This window comes from Armigeres subalbatus, chromosome 3 (assembly GCF_024139115.2).
Source record: "Armigeres subalbatus isolate Guangzhou_Male chromosome 3, GZ_Asu_2, whole genome shotgun sequence".
NCBI classification, from domain to species: Eukaryota; Metazoa; Arthropoda; class Insecta; order Diptera; family Culicidae; genus Armigeres; species Armigeres subalbatus.
This window is the reverse complement of record NC_085141.1, coordinates 148,067,133-148,084,955: the sequence shown is the minus strand read 5'-3', so window position 1 is coordinate 148,084,955 and position 17,823 is coordinate 148,067,133. Positions and strand designations below refer to the sequence as shown.

Sequence of the window (17,823 nt, the reverse complement as noted above, 5' to 3'; positions counted from 1 at the left end):
GCACGTCGTTTCCTAAATTTGGCCAATAATATTTTTTCTTTATTCTAGCTATGGTCTTGTCGGTTCCCAAGTGGAGGGAATCATCGTGCTCTTCGACGAGGATATTCTCTCTCATGTCCTGGGGAACACATATTTTCCAAACGAATCGATAATCGAGAGAGTCGCCTTGAGTTGATACGAGCTTCTTCAGCACACGGTTATCTACTCGAAAATCTTTATATTTTTCGGGGTGTTCGTGAACCTTATTTAGCATCTTTGTGTACCATTCGTTGCTGTTTTGGGTTAAAGAAAGTACTTCTACCGCACGTGATAATGTGTCAGGTACGACGTTATCAATTCCTCGACGATGTTTAATGATCATATCATGTCGTTGGAGTTCTATGCTCCAACGACAGAGACGTGAAGAGGTGCGCCAGCTGCTCCGGAGAATATAAGTGAGGGCCGAAGCATCAGTGATCACCGTAAACTTCGATCCCTCGACATAACAACGGAATTTTTCAACGGATCTAAGTACGGCCAGGGCCTCTTTTTCCGTGGCAAAATAGCGTTGTTCTGGGCCTGTTAACTTCTGTGAGTAGTAAGCAACCGGTTGTTCCATACCATCTCGATCTTGGGTCAGCACCCCGGCGATGGCTGTATCACTGGCATCGCAATGGATACAGAACGGTTTGCTGAAATCCGGATTAGCAAGTATCGGAGCAGTAATAAGCAGCTCTTTAATCTTCACAAAGGAAGCTTCTGCCGAATCATTCCATCGGATTGATTTTGGCTTATCCTTTAGCAAATCTGTAAGTGGGCGTACTACCTGGCTATAATTGGCAATGAAACGCCGATAATAATTACTCATGCCCAGGAATCGTCGCAAAGCACGTATGCTATTGGGACGTTCTATATTAATAATGGCCTCCACGCGATCTGGGTTTGGCTTTAGCCCTTTTGTGGATAGAATGTACCCCAGATATGGGAGCTCATGTACGCAAAATTTGGATTTTTGTACGTTTATGGATAAATTAGCCCTGTTTAAACGAAAAGCCACTTCTCTGAGTAACATGAGGTGCTCTTCAAAGGTTTCGCTCAAGACGATAATGTCGTCTAGGTAGACAAAGACTTTAGGCTCCAGTTCACCGGCACCCAAGACTCTGTCCATTAGCCGTGACAGTGTTGCAGGGCTATTCACTAGTCCGAAGGGCATGCGGGTGAACTGGAAAAGTCCTCTACCTAGAACTGAAAAGGCGGGCAATTTACGCGATTTGGGATAGAGAGGGATTTGCAGAAACGCTTTCGACAAGTCAATTGTCGAAATATATTTACATGGCCCTAAACGACTGAGAATTCTATCTGCGTGTGGCAACGGGTATGAATCTCTAACTGTCCTCTCGTTTAATTTTCGTGCGTCAAGGCACAATCGTACTGTCCCGTCGGGTTTGTCAACGGGGACTAACCTCAACGCCCAGTTACTGTAGGACCGCTCTATGATGCCGGCTTCAAGCATTTTATCCAATTCCTCATTTATTTGCTCCTGACGTTTTGGAGAAGTAGGGAACGGGTTTATGCGGACTGGAGCTAACTGTTTGGCCTCGTCAGTTAATTCGATACGGTGTGAGATTAGTGGCGTCGTGTCTAATTGACCGTCGACTGCCGCTTTGAATTGACTTTTAACCAACTCTAATTCTAGAAGTTGTTGGTCGGTCAGAATACAATCTTCTGGAGCGATTTCAATTTCCTCTACCGCAACTGATTGGATAGTTGGAACAATACCAAACGTCTTCCAAAAATCCGTACCTAACAGGAGCCGTCTCCTGAGCTCAGGCACAACCAGTGTAGGGATTAGTTTGGTTTGACCGTTAAAACTTATTGGAAGGTTTACATAGCCCGTCACTTCTAACTTTTGTCCACTGGCCGTGACCAGATCGACATTAGCAGGGAATATTTTTAATTTGCTGGATTTAATCAATTTTAAGGAACCTATGCCTAGAATACTTCGATGCGCTCCACTGTCAAGTAGACCGACAATAGGGACATCGAAGATAGATACTTTCACGAAAGGGCGATCATCGTCCTGCACATTAACGAATAACTCTTCTAGGTGGGCGTGCTCGGGGGTCGTAATCAGAGTCGTGAATTCGGTAATAACCGGATTCGTTAAGGGATTGCTGTGAGGGATTTTGAAAACATTGACTGGCCTGCCCTCTCAGGTAGTCTATTGGAAGTTTTTTCACAATAGGGGCAATTTTGGTTTCGACCTGATGCAACCCGCATCGGAGGCAGAATTTGTACCTAGGTTGAATACATTCTGTAAAGTTATGGCCGGGCTGTCTACAATTAAAGCATATCCCTTCCCTAGGAGGCACGTAAGTATCAATCCACGAAGGTATTTCCTCCTCTACCTTTGAAGTTCTAGGCTCCTCTGGCTTTTTCTCTCAATTCTTGGTTTCCTTGGAATTTCTCTCGACGGTTTCCTCGAAGGGTGTTCATCTTCCGAGGCTTCTTTCTGCGACCGATAAAAATTTCGCGATTTGTATAATTTCTTCGACATTTCGACCGGGGGCTTGGACATTTTATGAGAATCTCTGCTAATCTCATTCACCTGAGTCTTATTTCGCGGCGGCGGGTGCTGATCCTGCGTGTTTGGGGCGTATTTGTACCAATAGGTAGCGTCCAACTGCCTCCCAAACCTCTTCAGATCGGCTAAATTATTCACGTTAGACGCGACCGCGTGACCCTTGTAGTCCGATCGTAGATTTCGGTATACGATTTCAAATTTCTTCCTTCCGAAATCGGTTTCGTAAGGGAATTAAATATTTTCAACATTTCCGTCAAATAATCCGAAAAGCGTTCTTTTGGACCTTGTTTCCGCGAGATTGCTTTAATCTCGGCCACGTGATCGTGATCGGGACTGAGAAACTCCCGTTTGAGTTCGGCTACCAGTTCGTTCCAATTCGCGAAATCTTCATTTTCCATGCCAGACATAAACCACGACTTGGCATGATCTTTGAAAAGATATATCGCGGACCGAAATAGTTCACGTTTAGATACTTTCTCCGACTTAGCATAAAATTCAACTTCTTTTATAAATTTCATCAAATTTTGGCCATTATCTCGACCATCGTACCGAATGTTCCATTCCGCTATCGGTCGAGTTTTGGGTAGCGCGCGACGATGTGGGTTTCTCTGGTGTCTAACGACCGGAGCATCTGACGATGATGCAGAACTTTCTGGGTCGGACTCAGTTACTGAATCCGACGTCTCAGCCTGCTGAATCGGCTTAGACTTCGATGGTTTATTCAGTGGAAATTTGCGGATCACTTTTTCCGAACGATTCGTATCCGGGATGGACTCTTGACGAGGCATCGCAAACGGATATTGTGGAAACGCGAAGGGATACAACGTTGCGAGCATACTCGGAAGTGCTTCTAGGTTTGTGTTCGAAGATTGTTTGTACGATTTTAATTCGCGGCGACTCGACGTTAGGGGAAGACCTGAACCACCCTGAGCCCCCTCATTATCTTGATCTTCTTCTTCGGACGATTGTGGAACTTTCTTCTTTGATTGTTTGGTTTTTTTCTGAGAACTTTTTTGTACATTTTTGGATGGGTTATTTTTAGATTCACACTCAACCCGTATGTTTGAAATCGAGCGAGCAATTCCTTCCATCACATTCTTTCTAACCGAATGTAATGGTGAGAACATAGAAAAATAGGTGTTCATTAGTCCTCGAATCGTGCAAAGAAGCTTATCAAAGTCTGTGAGATCTTCGTCCGTCTCAGCATATTCTTGAGCGCGGCGAACTCTGGCAAAATAATGCACCATTCTCGATTTCAGACTGTCTCTGAAACCTTCAAAATGCACTTCATTATCTAAATAACTTCTAATTTGCTCTAAGTTTTTGTCAATCACTTTGATTTCCGCATCTACTGTAACATCACACCTAAGAAAATCCACATCCACTGCATTTTGCTCTTTTTCGTCCTTCAACCGATCCCTGAGCCTCCTCTGAATAGCAGATCGGGACTCAGCGGGGTCGTATTGCACTGCTCTGATAGTCAGTTCGTATTCGATCTCGTGCTTCTCGAGATGATGAACCATTAATCGCTTATATTGCACCTCGAATTCCAAATCCATGTTGCTCAAACAACTGCTTCGTTGGAAGAACGAAAAAAAAATATCCAAAAAACCGGAAGTGTTTTTCTTCCCCTCCGCTAGGGGGAGTGAAAAAATGATTTAGGGTAACTAATTATTTTTGCTGGGCGCCAGTTTGTAGCCTCTCGGCTGCTCAGAAGGGAAATGAGGAAGGAAGTTGTCACGCACTGGGTCGTAATTTAATTAGCACCGTTATATTTACTGCACCACCTAGCACTTACCTTGGTAGGAGCATCTATTGTCGCGTCACGTCACGGAGGAGAAAGCCAACCGAGTTCACGGACGAAAGAGGAAGAAAATTCAGAAATGGTCGTTTTCCAGGGCGGACTACCACAGACCGAGGCTTGAATACCCGTTTTGGGCACGAATCGAAAGAAAATTACAATATATATCCAGGGAGTGCGTTCTTAAATGAAATGGCTATACGCAATAACTATCTTAACATTATTGGTTTATTTGGCCATTAAGCCTTTCTATGGTGAGAGGGACAAGGGTACTTGCGTATGGTTTGATGTTTCACGTTGGCTAGCATGCTGCTGGAGGGCCCTCCGACGGAATCTGGGTTGCGGCTGCCACTCACGAACCGATCGAGGGTACGACGGTCGCTGGACGAAGGCGGAATGGGGCCACTACCGTGCGGCGGCATGTCGTATCTAGGAGCTCTGCCTGGTTGAACGTTGGGGAGGCCACTCACGGACCGATCGATGGGGCTACGGTCGCTGGACGAAGGCGGAATTGGGCCACTACCGTGCGGCGGCGTGTCGTATCTAGGAGCTCTGCCTGGTTGAACGTTGGGGAGGCCACTCACGGACCGATCGATGGGGCTACGGTCGCTGGACGAAGGCGGAATGGGGCCACTACCGTGCGGCGGGATTTCCTTTATTCGTGCACCACCCACGTCGCTCCGAACCTCGGAAAAGAAATGGCGTCGTGCCAGTCCGCGTGGTTACCAGGTCCTGGATTCGCAACGTCCTACGCTTTCCGCCAGCGAATTTTAGCTTCAGACCGTCCGTCGAGCTTTGTACGAGGTTTCTACAAGGTTGGTCGTCACTGGTCGTCGTTGTCGCTGGGGGCGAAAAGGAGTCCTCCGGGAATTGCACCCGAGGCCACCGAAAATAAAGAAAAGGCCCGGAAACAGACACGGACCTGTCCCACAGGATTAGTACCACATAGTCACTCTCTCACCATGCCCTATACTTCACCATTTTCTATTTTAACAATAGCATAGACAATTACCTTTTCTTGTGTTTATTCACCGGCTATCGGTGCGGGTTGATATTTTTCCTTTTGAGTTCACTTCAACTATACAATTTATACAAAGAAAAACTATGAACTAACTATGTTTCTACTTTCGTATTTTACGCAAGCCTTACTATCCACTGGCTGTTAAATTGTTCCCAATTTCGCTAGAAATGCACTTCTGGTAATATATTTATAAATTTTAAACAAATGAAATCTGATCGGCGCGCACTTCTGCCGTCGGTGGCAGTCGATACGGAAGAGAACGACCAGGACCAATCTTTTAGAATTTACACCCTCTTTCGCTGGTTCTTGAGTATTTTGAGAAGAGCCGAAGTTTGACAGCTTCGCACTTCTCAAAAGTTGGCAGCAACTTCATAGCGGTGGTGACAATTAGGTCAACTCCCGTGGGTAACGGGTATGAGCTCTATCTCACCCACGGAGGGAAAAGTGTGGAGGGAGCTCATAGAACTGGTGATAAAGAAATTACGGGAAGTACATAAAATCTTTTTGCTTCGAACAGCTGGGATCGCCACCAGTAAGGCTGTCCTACTACATTGATTTGGAACGGACTAGGCGTTAGGTGCTTACTGGCGTGGGGGTCGAGATATGGGGATGCTTGTGGAGGAGCTAACAAGCTACAAATTGGAACCAACGGTTACACACTCAGTGAAAGTATGCCCTGCATCATGACAATTAAAGCAAACATTTCTCTTTAAAGGGATGTATGCGTTAACTATCCTTTGAAGAGCATTTGTTCCACTAGTGCATGGAACAGGACTTTTCTGGCGCTGTCGATTCTCCGGTATTGGTTTATGGAAACTTTTACCATTTTGAAATTTTTGCTCCTGCTGTGGTCGCTGTTTCCATTGACGTGTTTGGGATTGTTGGTTATCCGACCTGAACGACTGGTGCACATTAGTGACACCTCTGTTCTGGTCACTTTTCTGGTACCTGTCTTGCCTATCTCTGTACGAATGCAGTTGTCTAACCTCATCTATGTGAATAGTTTCTTTTCGATTGAACCTACTGTCTCTTTTCTGGTACATGTGCCAATTAATTGAATCGAACCGCTTACCGAAATCCCTCATTCTAGGTATCGAATCAATGTTCGCCGCCAGCATTGCTATGCGACAGTCCTCTCGAGTGTTTCGGAAAAGAACATCAAATTTCCGTTTCTCATCCCACGGAGTGGACATGCTACGGAAGATCCGGACCATGTCCAAGTAAAAGTCCTGGAACTTCTCCCTGGCACCTTGCTTCCGGTTTCCAGCTTGCCGTTCATAGACATAGTCGATGTCGACAGGTAAAAACTCTCTCTTCAGCTCTCTAACCAACTCATTCCACGATCCTAACTCACCACAGACTTCATGAACCAGGATCTCGCCTTCTGTGTGAACAGATGGTGAGCTCCTTGAAACAATTCCTCATCAGAAAAACCTTCTGACCTAGCATTAAACTCTACTTCTTTCAAAAATTCGTTCAACTTTCGTCCGTTGTCCATTCCGTCATATCGCACGGACCATTTATGAATCGGAAATCGGTTCCCAATTCTCTGGCTTCTCATGTCATTCATGTTTCTGTCATCCAACCTAGCTTCTACTTTCTTCCTATCCTCTGAACTCTTCAGTGTGTCTAACGATTCATTCCTCTTCTTCAACCAATCTAGAAAATTCACTGGTTTATCTGTACTCTGCTCTACTTCTTCATGCGACATGGCTTGTTCCTCAATCCGAGTGCTATTGCTCGTCTTAGTGTGAGAATCTATTGGTTGGCTAACAGCTTGATTAGCTTCTAACACATTCATACGCTGTACTAATAGACCTACCACCGCAGTTAGTTTAGCAATTTCTGCCGCTAATCTATCCTTCTCATTACCTCCGGTTCTGTTCGGTTCTCCACCTACAGCACCTAGCACGTTTTCCTCGCTTCCTTCCGCTCCTCTCTCGTTTTCTTCTCTAACCGGCGTATTAACAGCTGTTTCGGTTTCGCATTGGTTTCGGATTTCATTCAAGCTTTCATTAATTATCGCTAATTCTGCCTCTCTCACTTCTAGGAGGTGAGAGGTAGCTGAGAAGTAAACATTTAGAAGCTTCACACATTCTCCCGCTATCACTGCCAAACTATTCAACTCATCCTCTTCCTTCGCGTAGGCTCTGAGCCGTTGCATGCGGAAAATGAGATGAATTAACCTAGTTTTGTACAGCTGCTCTGGTGCTCTCTTTGTACCTCGCTTAATCAAATGATTCTTTATGCCATTCATCTTATCGTCGCACACTTCAAGCTCTGCTATGACCGATTCGCTTACGAATGGCCATTCAACATCCGGTTTTCCTTTCTCTTCTTTCAGATTAACTCTCAGGGTTCTTTCGGACGCACTCCGCGACGACTCTACCGGCAAACCACGGATCTTTAGCTCGTGTTCCAGCTCATCCACCGTTAGATGGCCTGGATTCATCGCATGGTATTTGGACAACAATCGAGGCATCTCCATCTCGGACATTCTACCAAAAATCGGATTGAAAAATTTAAAAAGAAACTAGAAAACTGGTCTAGCTGTACTTATAATAAGCAAATTTGAAAATCCTAATTGAAAAAACACTTTCGTTGCTTGAAAGCTGAAAATTGTAATTGAAAAAAAAACCTAAAATTTGTTCACGCTCCCTATGAAGCAATTAATTTTAAAAATCCTAGTTTTAGCTCGCTTATGATTTATAAACGTTTCGTAAATGTTCGGTGGTTTACTTCGCAGACTCAAAATCACACTACACCAAGCCTTTCCGGAATTCACCGCGAAAATACTCCAACTTCCAAACTCGTATTCTTTTAGTTTGCTTTTATCAATGATTGGTAGCTAAACTGACCATTCACTCACATCCACGACCCCTCTTAATGAAAAGTTGTATTGAAGTTCAATCTTCAGTCGCTCATGTGTTTTGTGTGCTTTTGGAAAAATTGGTCAATGAAGTCTGGACGTTTTCCCAGAGACTTCTGCAGACACGCTATTGGTATTCAAGTGTACCCGGGCACTGAGAATTTACACAAATTTCAGTTGGGCGCTAAGTGTAACTAATGGGGCAGCCCTCACTTCGGCACACATGAGACTCCCTCCTCAAAACCTCAGGGTCGGCATACGCGCTTGAATCTCTCGCGACCAAGAAAACACCTGAATACCGTTAGCAACTTCACCCACTTTATTCAGCACACAGGTACCTTCACTTCTCCCACTTCCTTAACCGTCTATCTCCTACCTTCTTCACCTTCTCACTACTCTTCTTCTGTTGGCGGGGCCCCTTCTCCGGTCCGCTGACCTCTAGGCCGTTCTTCCTACGCTCGCCTCTGTACTGCTTCCGACTCCACGACGATGTTCAGCCGCCTGTCGTCCTCCACCGAGCTATTCGCGGACGAAATTGACGGCGTCGCGAAGCTCCGAATAAAATGGCGGCGGCCACGGACAATTGGGGACGTTATGCTGGGGCTGATCCTTATTGGACGTTCGGACCGCTTTCGGGGCCGCTTTCGGATCCGGGTACGTAATGTCGAGACGGACACTGGTCACGTTATCTAGCTGGTTCAACCGGAACAATCACGGGCAGTTCCGACGTTGAACCCACAAAGAAAAAGAGGGTCCTGCGAGCACATTGGGGAAAGTAAGTAGCGTCTTAGTTTTGGAGGGGTTGGAGTTCTAGTCGAGGGTTTTACCTGGATGATTACTTTAGCTTTACAGTTTCCACTGTCTCACAAGGCTTCACTTTACTTCCTTCTACTGGTTTATTAGAACTGGTTGTTTTTCAGACGTCTGTCGTGCTTGGATATCGCTTTGGAAATGATTCCAAGCAATGGCGTATATCCTTTCAGAACCCTCGACCAAGCAAACTTCCCCTCCAAGCCTTTTGCTTATCATGGCGCCTTCTACGCCACCCCCCAATGGCCGTCCAGTTTTCCGTGATCCTGCCACTGGTGGTGAATAGCGGAACTATGTGTGGTGTGGCTGCATCCTTTCCGGTGGGTGATGGGTGGTTGTGATGCTTAGCGCATATTCAACTTTCTTCTTGGTATTGTCTAACATATATTTATTACACGGAATGAAAACGCGAAAATCTCACACATCTCGAAACGACAGACACACCACTGGTTACACCCTCCACGAAGGCATGGGGGAGATTTCCGTTGAGTGCTTCATTCATAAGCATGTTCAACTCACGGTGGATGACATCGAACATCCGGAGGTAAAATTCTCGTGGGATCCCGTCGGCACCGGGGGATCGTTTGGGTGCGCTCGCCCTGATAGCAGCCAGAATTTCTGCTGTTTGTATCTCCTCCATGCACGCTTCGTTCAGTGGGTCGTCCGGTGGGATAACACGTTCGCAAGCAAAATCGTCCCCGTTGTTGGCATTGCCGTCGTTTTCTGCTGTTTCTTCTGAGTACAGGCTCGAGAAAAAATCAAACAGATTTGCCTCGATCGCTTGAGGCTCGACGATGATTTCGTCTTCTCCCGTCTGTAGCTGCGAGATCGTTGTTTTCTTCCGTCGTCTTTCCCCCAGCTGGAAGATCGACATTGGCTCGCCGGCCACGTGCATCTCGTTGATGCGCGTAAACATGTGGGAGAAATTACGCTGCAGAGCCAACATGTCCCCTTTCAGCCGGTTGATGGTGGTGATCATTTGTGGCTGCTGATAATAGCCGTCGTACGCTAGCCGTAGTTGCGCATAGAGGTGCTGATGCGTATCGTGGAACTCCTCGTAGACGACACGAGATTTCCACTTGAAAAAGGATATAGTTTTTGGCTTAGCGTTCGTCAGCCACCATTGCATACACGACGCGTAGTTTCTGCGCTGACGAGTCCAATATTGCCACTTATACTGAAACTCGGCAACGTTTTCTTCGGTAAGAAGATGCGGTCTAAGGACCCAGAAACCGCGCCCGGGCTCGTGTCCCAGTGGGGGAAAACAAAGTCTGAGCGTTAGCGCCTTGTGATCCGTGAAACAGCAGACGTGCGTGTAGGCCGACTGCAGTTTGTCGCGAAGACCACGGCTGACATAGATCCGATCGAGTCGAGATCGCGCGTTTCGACAGACATAGGTAAAACCTGCATCACGTGGACACAACTTCTCCCATACATCATGTAGCTGTACAGCTGTTTTGAGGGACGGACTGGTGTTCGGGCTAGACGAATCGCACGCACGCAGCACGCAATTGAAATCGCCAGCTACGATGACGTTCTCGGTGTGGTGGCGGAGATAATAGGCAAGCGTGCCATTGAAGAACTCCTCTCTAGCAGCGCGCTGAGCAGTGCCGGAGGAAGCGTAGACGTTGCAGATCGTTGTGTCGTGCACTCGCAGCGCGATTAGTCGGCTGTCCAGGCTCTTCTCCACGTGAGTGACATGGATGTGCTCCTTCACCGCAACAGCTGTGCCTCTCCTCGTGTGGTCCACATTCGCGAAAACGACAAAGCCAGGCAAGGAAAGCTGTTCGTTCTCGACTTCCTGCAGACACACGATATCGAGGTTTTGGCTGCTTATGAAGGTTCGGAGTGCGTTCAGTTTTGTGGGGTTCGTGATCGTGCCGATGTTGATGGATGCGAGGTTGTAAGACGTGAGAGCCATTTATGGAAGAAAGTCCACATCCTGCTCGTCGTCACCGTCGTTGCATCGCTGTTTCTTGCCGGGCGGGCGTCCTCGGCTTCGGCTGCTTCTCGTCGATTTGGATGAATCGTCCGTGTCGTTGCCGGCGGTTCGGTCTTTCGATCGCAACGCGTTTGCTGGCTTTTTGAATATGTCAACCAAGACCACTTCAGCGGTCTGTGGTTGTGTGCGCAACGACGACGATGTGCTGCGCGCGATTTGTGTTTGCAACGGGTTGGGAGACACCGTTCGTGCAATGGGCGCAGTCGGCTGGCTTGCAGTTGGGTTTATTGAGCTAGTTTATTGAGTTGGGTTTATTGAGCCGGGGGTTTTACACCGTTCACCTTCTTCGGTGGTTGTCGTGGCCCAGTTTGCTTCGCCACGTTCGCATAGCTCTTCTGGACTAGAAGCTTTTTGTTCTGGACACACGATATGCCAGTATGCGCTTGCTCTTTGCAGTATTTACAAGAGACGATCTGCCCCTTGTAAACAATGTAGGCCTGCTGTCCATCGATCGTTACCCACGAATCGATGTTTCGATGGACTAGCATTCGGGCCGACCAAATGCTGAGCGGTATTCCACCGAACTCGAACCCTTCTCCCCATGTTAGCTCTCGCAGCGAAAACACTTCACCGAACGCACTCAAGAATTACACGATTTTTTCTTCGGGGACGTTTTCTGGCAGGTCGTGTACTTCAACTTCTACACATCCATCTTCCATGGTGATGCGAAGCTTGTATTTTTTCCCCGCGTGCTCCACTTCATGCTTCTCGTCATGTTCTTGCATTATTCGTTGTGCGAGCGCCAGGTTGTCAACCTTGACGAACGCACATTGTTCACCTCTGTGGCACTGTAGTCTCAACACTTCTTCTTTCTTCAGGCCAAGTACCGTGCGGCAAAAGCCGTGAACCTTTTCGAATGACGGCTTCACCGGGAAACTCGAATAGTCAATACGAAAGGTATTTTCTCGCCTCATCGCGGATCACTAAAACGCGCGACGCGGCACAGACGGAATCGAACTTTAATCACTGTATTCGATCACTTGACTTTCCAAGAGCGCAATCGGAAACACGTCTGCACGTCTCAGAAGCTGAGCGGTAACTGAGAGTTTACACATGATTTTCAATAAAATTTGTTCTAGCTTAAAGCCCTAAAACGCACTACAACGGAACGGCGACGGAAAAGGAAAATTTGACAGAAAATATATGGGCTAACTGTCAAATTTTCCGTTTCCGTTGCCGTTCCGTTGTATTCCGTTTGGGGCTTAAATATCTGTTATCTGTGCCTTCACCTACCTATTGGTGGTGTTATTGGTTTGCGTGGGAGAGCTATCAGATTCACCAAATCGTCGTTTGAATCTTTGTTTACAAAAGCAGATAAGCCGTTTTGAAAATTTTGTCTTGAATTATTCTGATTTTTTACGAAACTACCGAGAGATTGAAAAATTGATTCATGCCGCTCCTTTATTGAATTTGAAAAATCACAAGAAAGCATCTCTTTCCACGGGGTTGCTATATACTTGAATAAGAATTGAAACTGTTATACCCTTATTTAATTTGCAGCTGCTGATGGAGATACTCTGACTATAGCAGAGCGAGTGAACATTGTCAAAATGTGAGTCACTCACCGCGATTATTTTTCACAGTCGCTAAATAGCAATCCAGGAACAAAAATATAGATCACTGTCGTGCGGAACGGACTACGCACAGAGTCTCGAACGGATAACAAGAAGCATCAGTTCAATATTCGATTCGGTTGTGAAAATTAAAATATGACAAAAGCCAGAAAGCTTTCGTCGCGAAAAATTAGTAATCGATTCGAGGTCATCGTCGCGTCGGTGGTGCTAGTGGCATTAACCGTGGTGTTGCAATCGTGCCGTGTGTGTGCAGCAGCAGCTCCTAATCTTGCTGACGAGCAAAACAAGGAACAGAGCCAGCAGATAAATGGTGTTCTACGGATACAACGTAGTATCGGTGCTGGTGGTGACGGGGGAGGCGTGGAGAAAAACAGTGTGGCAGAAGTGGCAGCGGTAATTAATTCGGGTCAAAACCTAGTACTCCATGGCATTCGGGTTGAACACGCCAAGAAGGAACCGGTTATAGACGACGATGCTGTTCCGTCTGTGTTGGCGCAATCGTCCGTGACGCTCCGGCTATTTGGCACTGGACTGAATGAGAACACGGTGGTGATTTTTACACAGGAACATAATGTGTATGGTGGTTCGTGTCTGGTTCCGGTGACGAAGAAGTTCCGCGTTAACAAGGACTCAATTAGCGAACATAGTGCATTGGTCACAATCGAGCTTCCTCCGACCACGAGTGGGAAGTATTTTTATGTATGTGCAAAGTATGAGACATCCAATGAGACTGCTTTTGAACAGTTGGCCCGGTCGGTGGAACCGTTTATCCATCAGGGCTCCAATCCGTGGATGCGTATGACTAGCCACGAGTCAATGTTGCCGATTTGGTGCGCGATTTTGATCATCATAGTGTGTTTGATGTTTTCCGCTTTATTCTCCGGTTTGAATCTGGGACTTATGTCGCTGGATAGAACTGATCTGAAGATTTTGTGTAACACGGGAACTGAAGAGGAAAAGCGATATGCTCGCGCCATTCAGCCCGTCCGCGATCACGGAAACTATCTGTTGTGCAGTATTCTGCTGGGTAATGTGCTGGTCAACTCTACGTTCACCATTCTGCTGGACAGTTTAACATCCGGATTGGTTGCTGTCCTCTGCTCGACAATCGCGATTGTGATCTTTGGTGAGATAACTCCACAAGCTGTCTGTTCACGTCATGGGCTGGCTGTCGGAGCTAAAACAATCATAATAACCAAAGCAGTAATGATGATAACTTTCCCATTATCCTATCCGACATCGAAAGTGCTCGATTATTTACTTGGCGAAGAAATTGGCAACTTTTACAATCGGGAACGCCTGAAGGAACTCGTTAAAGTCACGACCGATATCAATGACTTGGATAAAGATGAAGTGAACGTTATTTCGGGTGTTCTTGAATTACGAAAGAAAACCGTGGAGGAAGTTATGACCCGCATAGAGGATGCATTTATGTTGTCGATGGATGCTGTACTGGACTTCGAAACAATCACTGAGATAATGAAATCCGGTTTCTCTCGTATTCCCGTATACGATGGCGATAGGAAGGATATTGTTACCCTGCTTTACATCAAGGACTTGGCGTTCGTCGATCCGGACGACAATACCCAACTGAAGACGCTGTGCGAGTTCTATCAGAATCCGTGTCATTTCGTGTTCGAAGATACGACTCTGGATGTGATGTTCAAAGCATTTAAGGAAGGCCATAAAGGTCACATGGCATTTGTACACCGTATAAACAACGAAGGTGAAGGTGATCCGTTCTATGAAACCGTTGGATTGATCACACTAGAGGACGTCATCGAGGAACTGATCCAGGCGGAAATTATGGATGAAACGGACGTTTTTACAGATAATCGCCGCAAGGTACGCCGCGAACGTTCCAAACTTCGTCAGGACTTTACCGTATTCGCACAGGGACGTGATACAAACTCTCAGCGTTTACGCATTTCCCCACAGCTCACATTGGCCACGTTCCAATATTTGAGCACATCAGTGGAAGCATTTAAGGAGACTGTTTCTGAAACGATTCTTCGTCGTCTGCTGAATCAGGACATTGTGCATCATGTCAAACACAAAGGAAAAGACCGCAACGATCCGAGCATGTTCATCATCACCCGTGGAAAGCCGGTGGACTTTTTTGTGCTTATCTTGGAAGGTCGCGTTGAAGTGACCGTCGGCAAAGAGAACTTAATTTTTGAAAGCGGCCCATTTACTTACTTTGGAACGCAAGCCTTGTCCCAGAATGTAGGCGTGGACATCCCAGTGGACTCGCCTCAGCAAATAATGGGTTCGCTGCAATCCCTCAACATGGACGCAATGCTGCGTCACACATTCATCCCGGATTACACGGTCAAAGCGGTATCCGAGGTGGTCTACATTCAAATCAAACGTAATTTGTACTTAGCGGCCAAACGTGCTACCCTAATGGAGCGTTCGCAACGTTTCGGTTATCAATCATCGATGGAGCCGATCGACGACGAGGTAGAGAAGCTGTTACACTCGCTGGATGAAGACGATCGCAGCTACGGAGCGGATACCGTGGCCAATCTACACACTCCGAAGGCCAGCAAACCGACCAGCAATGCCCCGTCGCCGACGACGGTGCTATCCGACCACAACAATGGACCAGTGCCGCCCGGGAACCTCGGAGTCAGTATCATCAACAGCATGCGCAGCAATAGCCTCGCCGTCACGTTCGACGAATCGGAGAAACCGCTGCTGACCCGTTCCAAATCTTAATGTTCTATCTTCCTCACTGAAACTGTTTTTTTTCGAGATGTAAGTTGATAGTCATGTTTGTAGTCCTGGTTGTAGTCAAAGATTAATATTATCATTATGGAAATCAAATCAAAGCTATTATCTATATAAGATAAATTAATAAAATAATACAAAGTTTTATAATTTTTTCTCTAAAAGTTGGTAATAAAAAATTAAAAATAGTTGATTTTATATGACAAATGGCGGAGAACTTTTGGAAAATAATACTTCTCAACATTATTTCTGGATCAGATGACGTATTTAGGTAAATTCATTTAAACGAAAAAGTATTTCTATCATCCTTTCAATAAGTCAGTGTAGAATTGTAGAATCACTACGTGATTTTGTATCATGTAATGTCATTCAGCCTGCATTTGTTGAAAAACATCTCAAGTGGTTGCTTTTGTTCAACAATGCGTTACACTTTCTATTCCCTCGACATTTGTATTTTATTTCAATTTCTTATTCTACTATCTACTAGTTCAGTTGCCGAACGTGTTGTTTCTACAAATGCCAAATGCCAGTTTTTCATATTATTTTATCCTATACTACCTAACGCAACATTTTTAGTTTATTTTCCCTAATGCGGCTTTTCACATTTGGCGTAGAAAGGGTAACTGTTCGAGTTTTTCATTCATTTTCATTCAGAAAGTTCGGTTCGGAAGTCCCGACTTCCGAATTCTAAGTTGGTGCTACGCCGACAATACATTTGTTGTAGGTAGGGTTTGCAGAAGTCGCAGAAGTCGATCTCAATAGATAACGAACAACGATAAAAGAGAGGCGAAAACTGTTCCGAATCATAACAAGTCATGATAATAAATTTATCAAACTTGTATACAAGTGCGAAAAAACAGAATCGGATAGGCAGCCCCCACAGAAAAATGGTAATTTTCGCTTTGTTTTCGCTCCTTTCATGTTGGTTACTGCATAGCTGTGTAGAACAAGATGAAATGCATCATCAGAGCCAGTGCTCCCCACATTTGGAGCTTTCTAAAGAAATTTATCATGGGGTTTAACATCCCGAATCAGTTCTCTATCATGACAGCTTGCAAAAAAAGTTTCTCGCGGTATGCTACATATCGTATATGTATACAGAGATGATAAGTGAGAGACTTTGCTCTTTCTCTATAGGATTCAATCCCTGGTTGTAGGATATCCTAAGTTATGTCGCTAAACGATGTCCAATGCAATGAATTATTGGCAGTGGCTGATTTTCTACCCGCCGCTTCCACATCAAGGCGCTATCGTATATGCGCAAATAGCCAGCATGAGTTACCCGCCCGAAATTTGTATGGCGAAAGACATCTAACGCGGGTTTTCTCAAAATTAGGAACTTTTCATGAAAAACTATTTGGTACCGGTTATGACGGATGGTGTCCGCTACTACGCCTACCAAATATTTTTTCGATAAATTCGAATTTTTGCTTAATTTTGAGAAACCGAACCTTAGATGCCTTTCGCCATACTGATTTCAGAAAGTTAACTCCTAGTGTGCCGCTGTAAGCACGCTCAAAGCAGGCGATTCATTTGTGATTAATGAATCGCCTGCTTTGAGCGTGCTTACAGCGGCACACTAGGCGTTAACTTTCTGAAATCAGTATGGCGAAAGGCATCTAAGGCTCGATTTCTCAAAATCAAGCACCTTCATCGAAAAAATATTTGGTAGGCGTAGTAGCGGACACCTTCCTACATAACCGGTACCAAATAGTTTTTTATGAAAAGTTTCTAAATTTGAGAAAGCCCGCGTTAGATGTCTTTCGCCATGCAAATTTCTGGCGGTTAACTCATGCTGGCTATTTTGCGCATATACTATAGCGCCTGGATGTGACAGCGGCGGGTAGAAAATCAGCCACTGCCAATAATTCATTGCATCTGTTATACGAAAACTTTGGCGAAAAAAATGGAAATTTTTCATTGGCGCTTGGTGTGATTTGGAAGAACCCCGACCGCATGTCCGACGTCCGTTTTATCCAAAAAGTATACATTTCATCCACACTTCAAAAACTTTTCAGATACATTTTTATTGTCAAAAATCCATGAAAATTTAATATTTTCTACTATACTTTAGTAGGATAAATAAATAAATAAATGTTTGAAACTGACTTGTTTGCACTCTGTAGGTACCTAGCCTGAATTTGAAAGATATGGAAGTGAACACGCCCGTGAAGTCACTTAGTGGGTTGAACAATAATGCAAGCTGCCACCATAATAACATGTGCATTATTCAGAATCAGTGTAAGCTGATCTTCTTTGCGTAACTGTACTATCGGAAACTTTGCTAACGACAAGCCATCCTAGCGATTAAGTATAAGAGTAACGTAATATGTTCAGGCGCCAAATGTCAACTTTTTTATTGTAAAAATTACGCGATTTGGTAGTATTTTGCATGTTACGCCTAGCTTCCTAAAGGATATAAATTTATTTCATCAAATTAACTGTAAAAA

General features: G+C 45.3%; 2 protein-coding genes across 4 annotated transcripts in view; both read left to right on the top strand.

The window, feature by feature from the left end:
- The window catches only part of LOC134224891 (vacuolar protein sorting-associated protein 16B), a 92,707-nt gene extending 84,778 nt beyond the window's left edge, over nucleotides 1-7,929 (top strand). The window contains exons 6-7 of one of the 3 annotated variants that reach the window (XM_062704536.1): nucleotides 6,476-6,685; nucleotides 7,730-7,929. In XM_062704536.1, coding sequence (XP_062560520.1) covers nucleotides 6,476-6,685; nucleotides 7,730-7,795 — 276 coding nt within the window. In that variant the 3' untranslated portion in view covers nucleotides 7,796-7,929. Of the gene's footprint in view, nucleotides 1-6,475; nucleotides 6,686-7,729 lie in introns of those variants that run through there. The other 2 variants (XR_009983097.1, XR_009983098.1) reach the window with 2 other exon arrangements.
- A 4,697-nt stretch (nucleotides 7,930-12,626) lies between these two features.
- On the top strand, nucleotides 12,627-15,561 carry LOC134225342 (unextended protein). Its single transcript, XM_062705331.1, has one exon. It carries the CDS (start codon nucleotides 12,776-12,778, stop codon nucleotides 15,359-15,361), a length of 2,586 nt encoding a protein of 861 aa, XP_062561315.1. The 5' UTR covers nucleotides 12,627-12,775; the 3' UTR covers nucleotides 15,362-15,561.
- The last annotated feature ends 2,262 nt before the right edge of the window (nucleotides 15,562-17,823 follow it).

Coding starts and splice junctions, on each gene's coding strand:
- LOC134225342 (XM_062705331.1), top strand. CDS start 12,776: ATGACAAAAGCCAGAAAGCTTTCGTCGCGAAAAATTAGTAATCGATTC.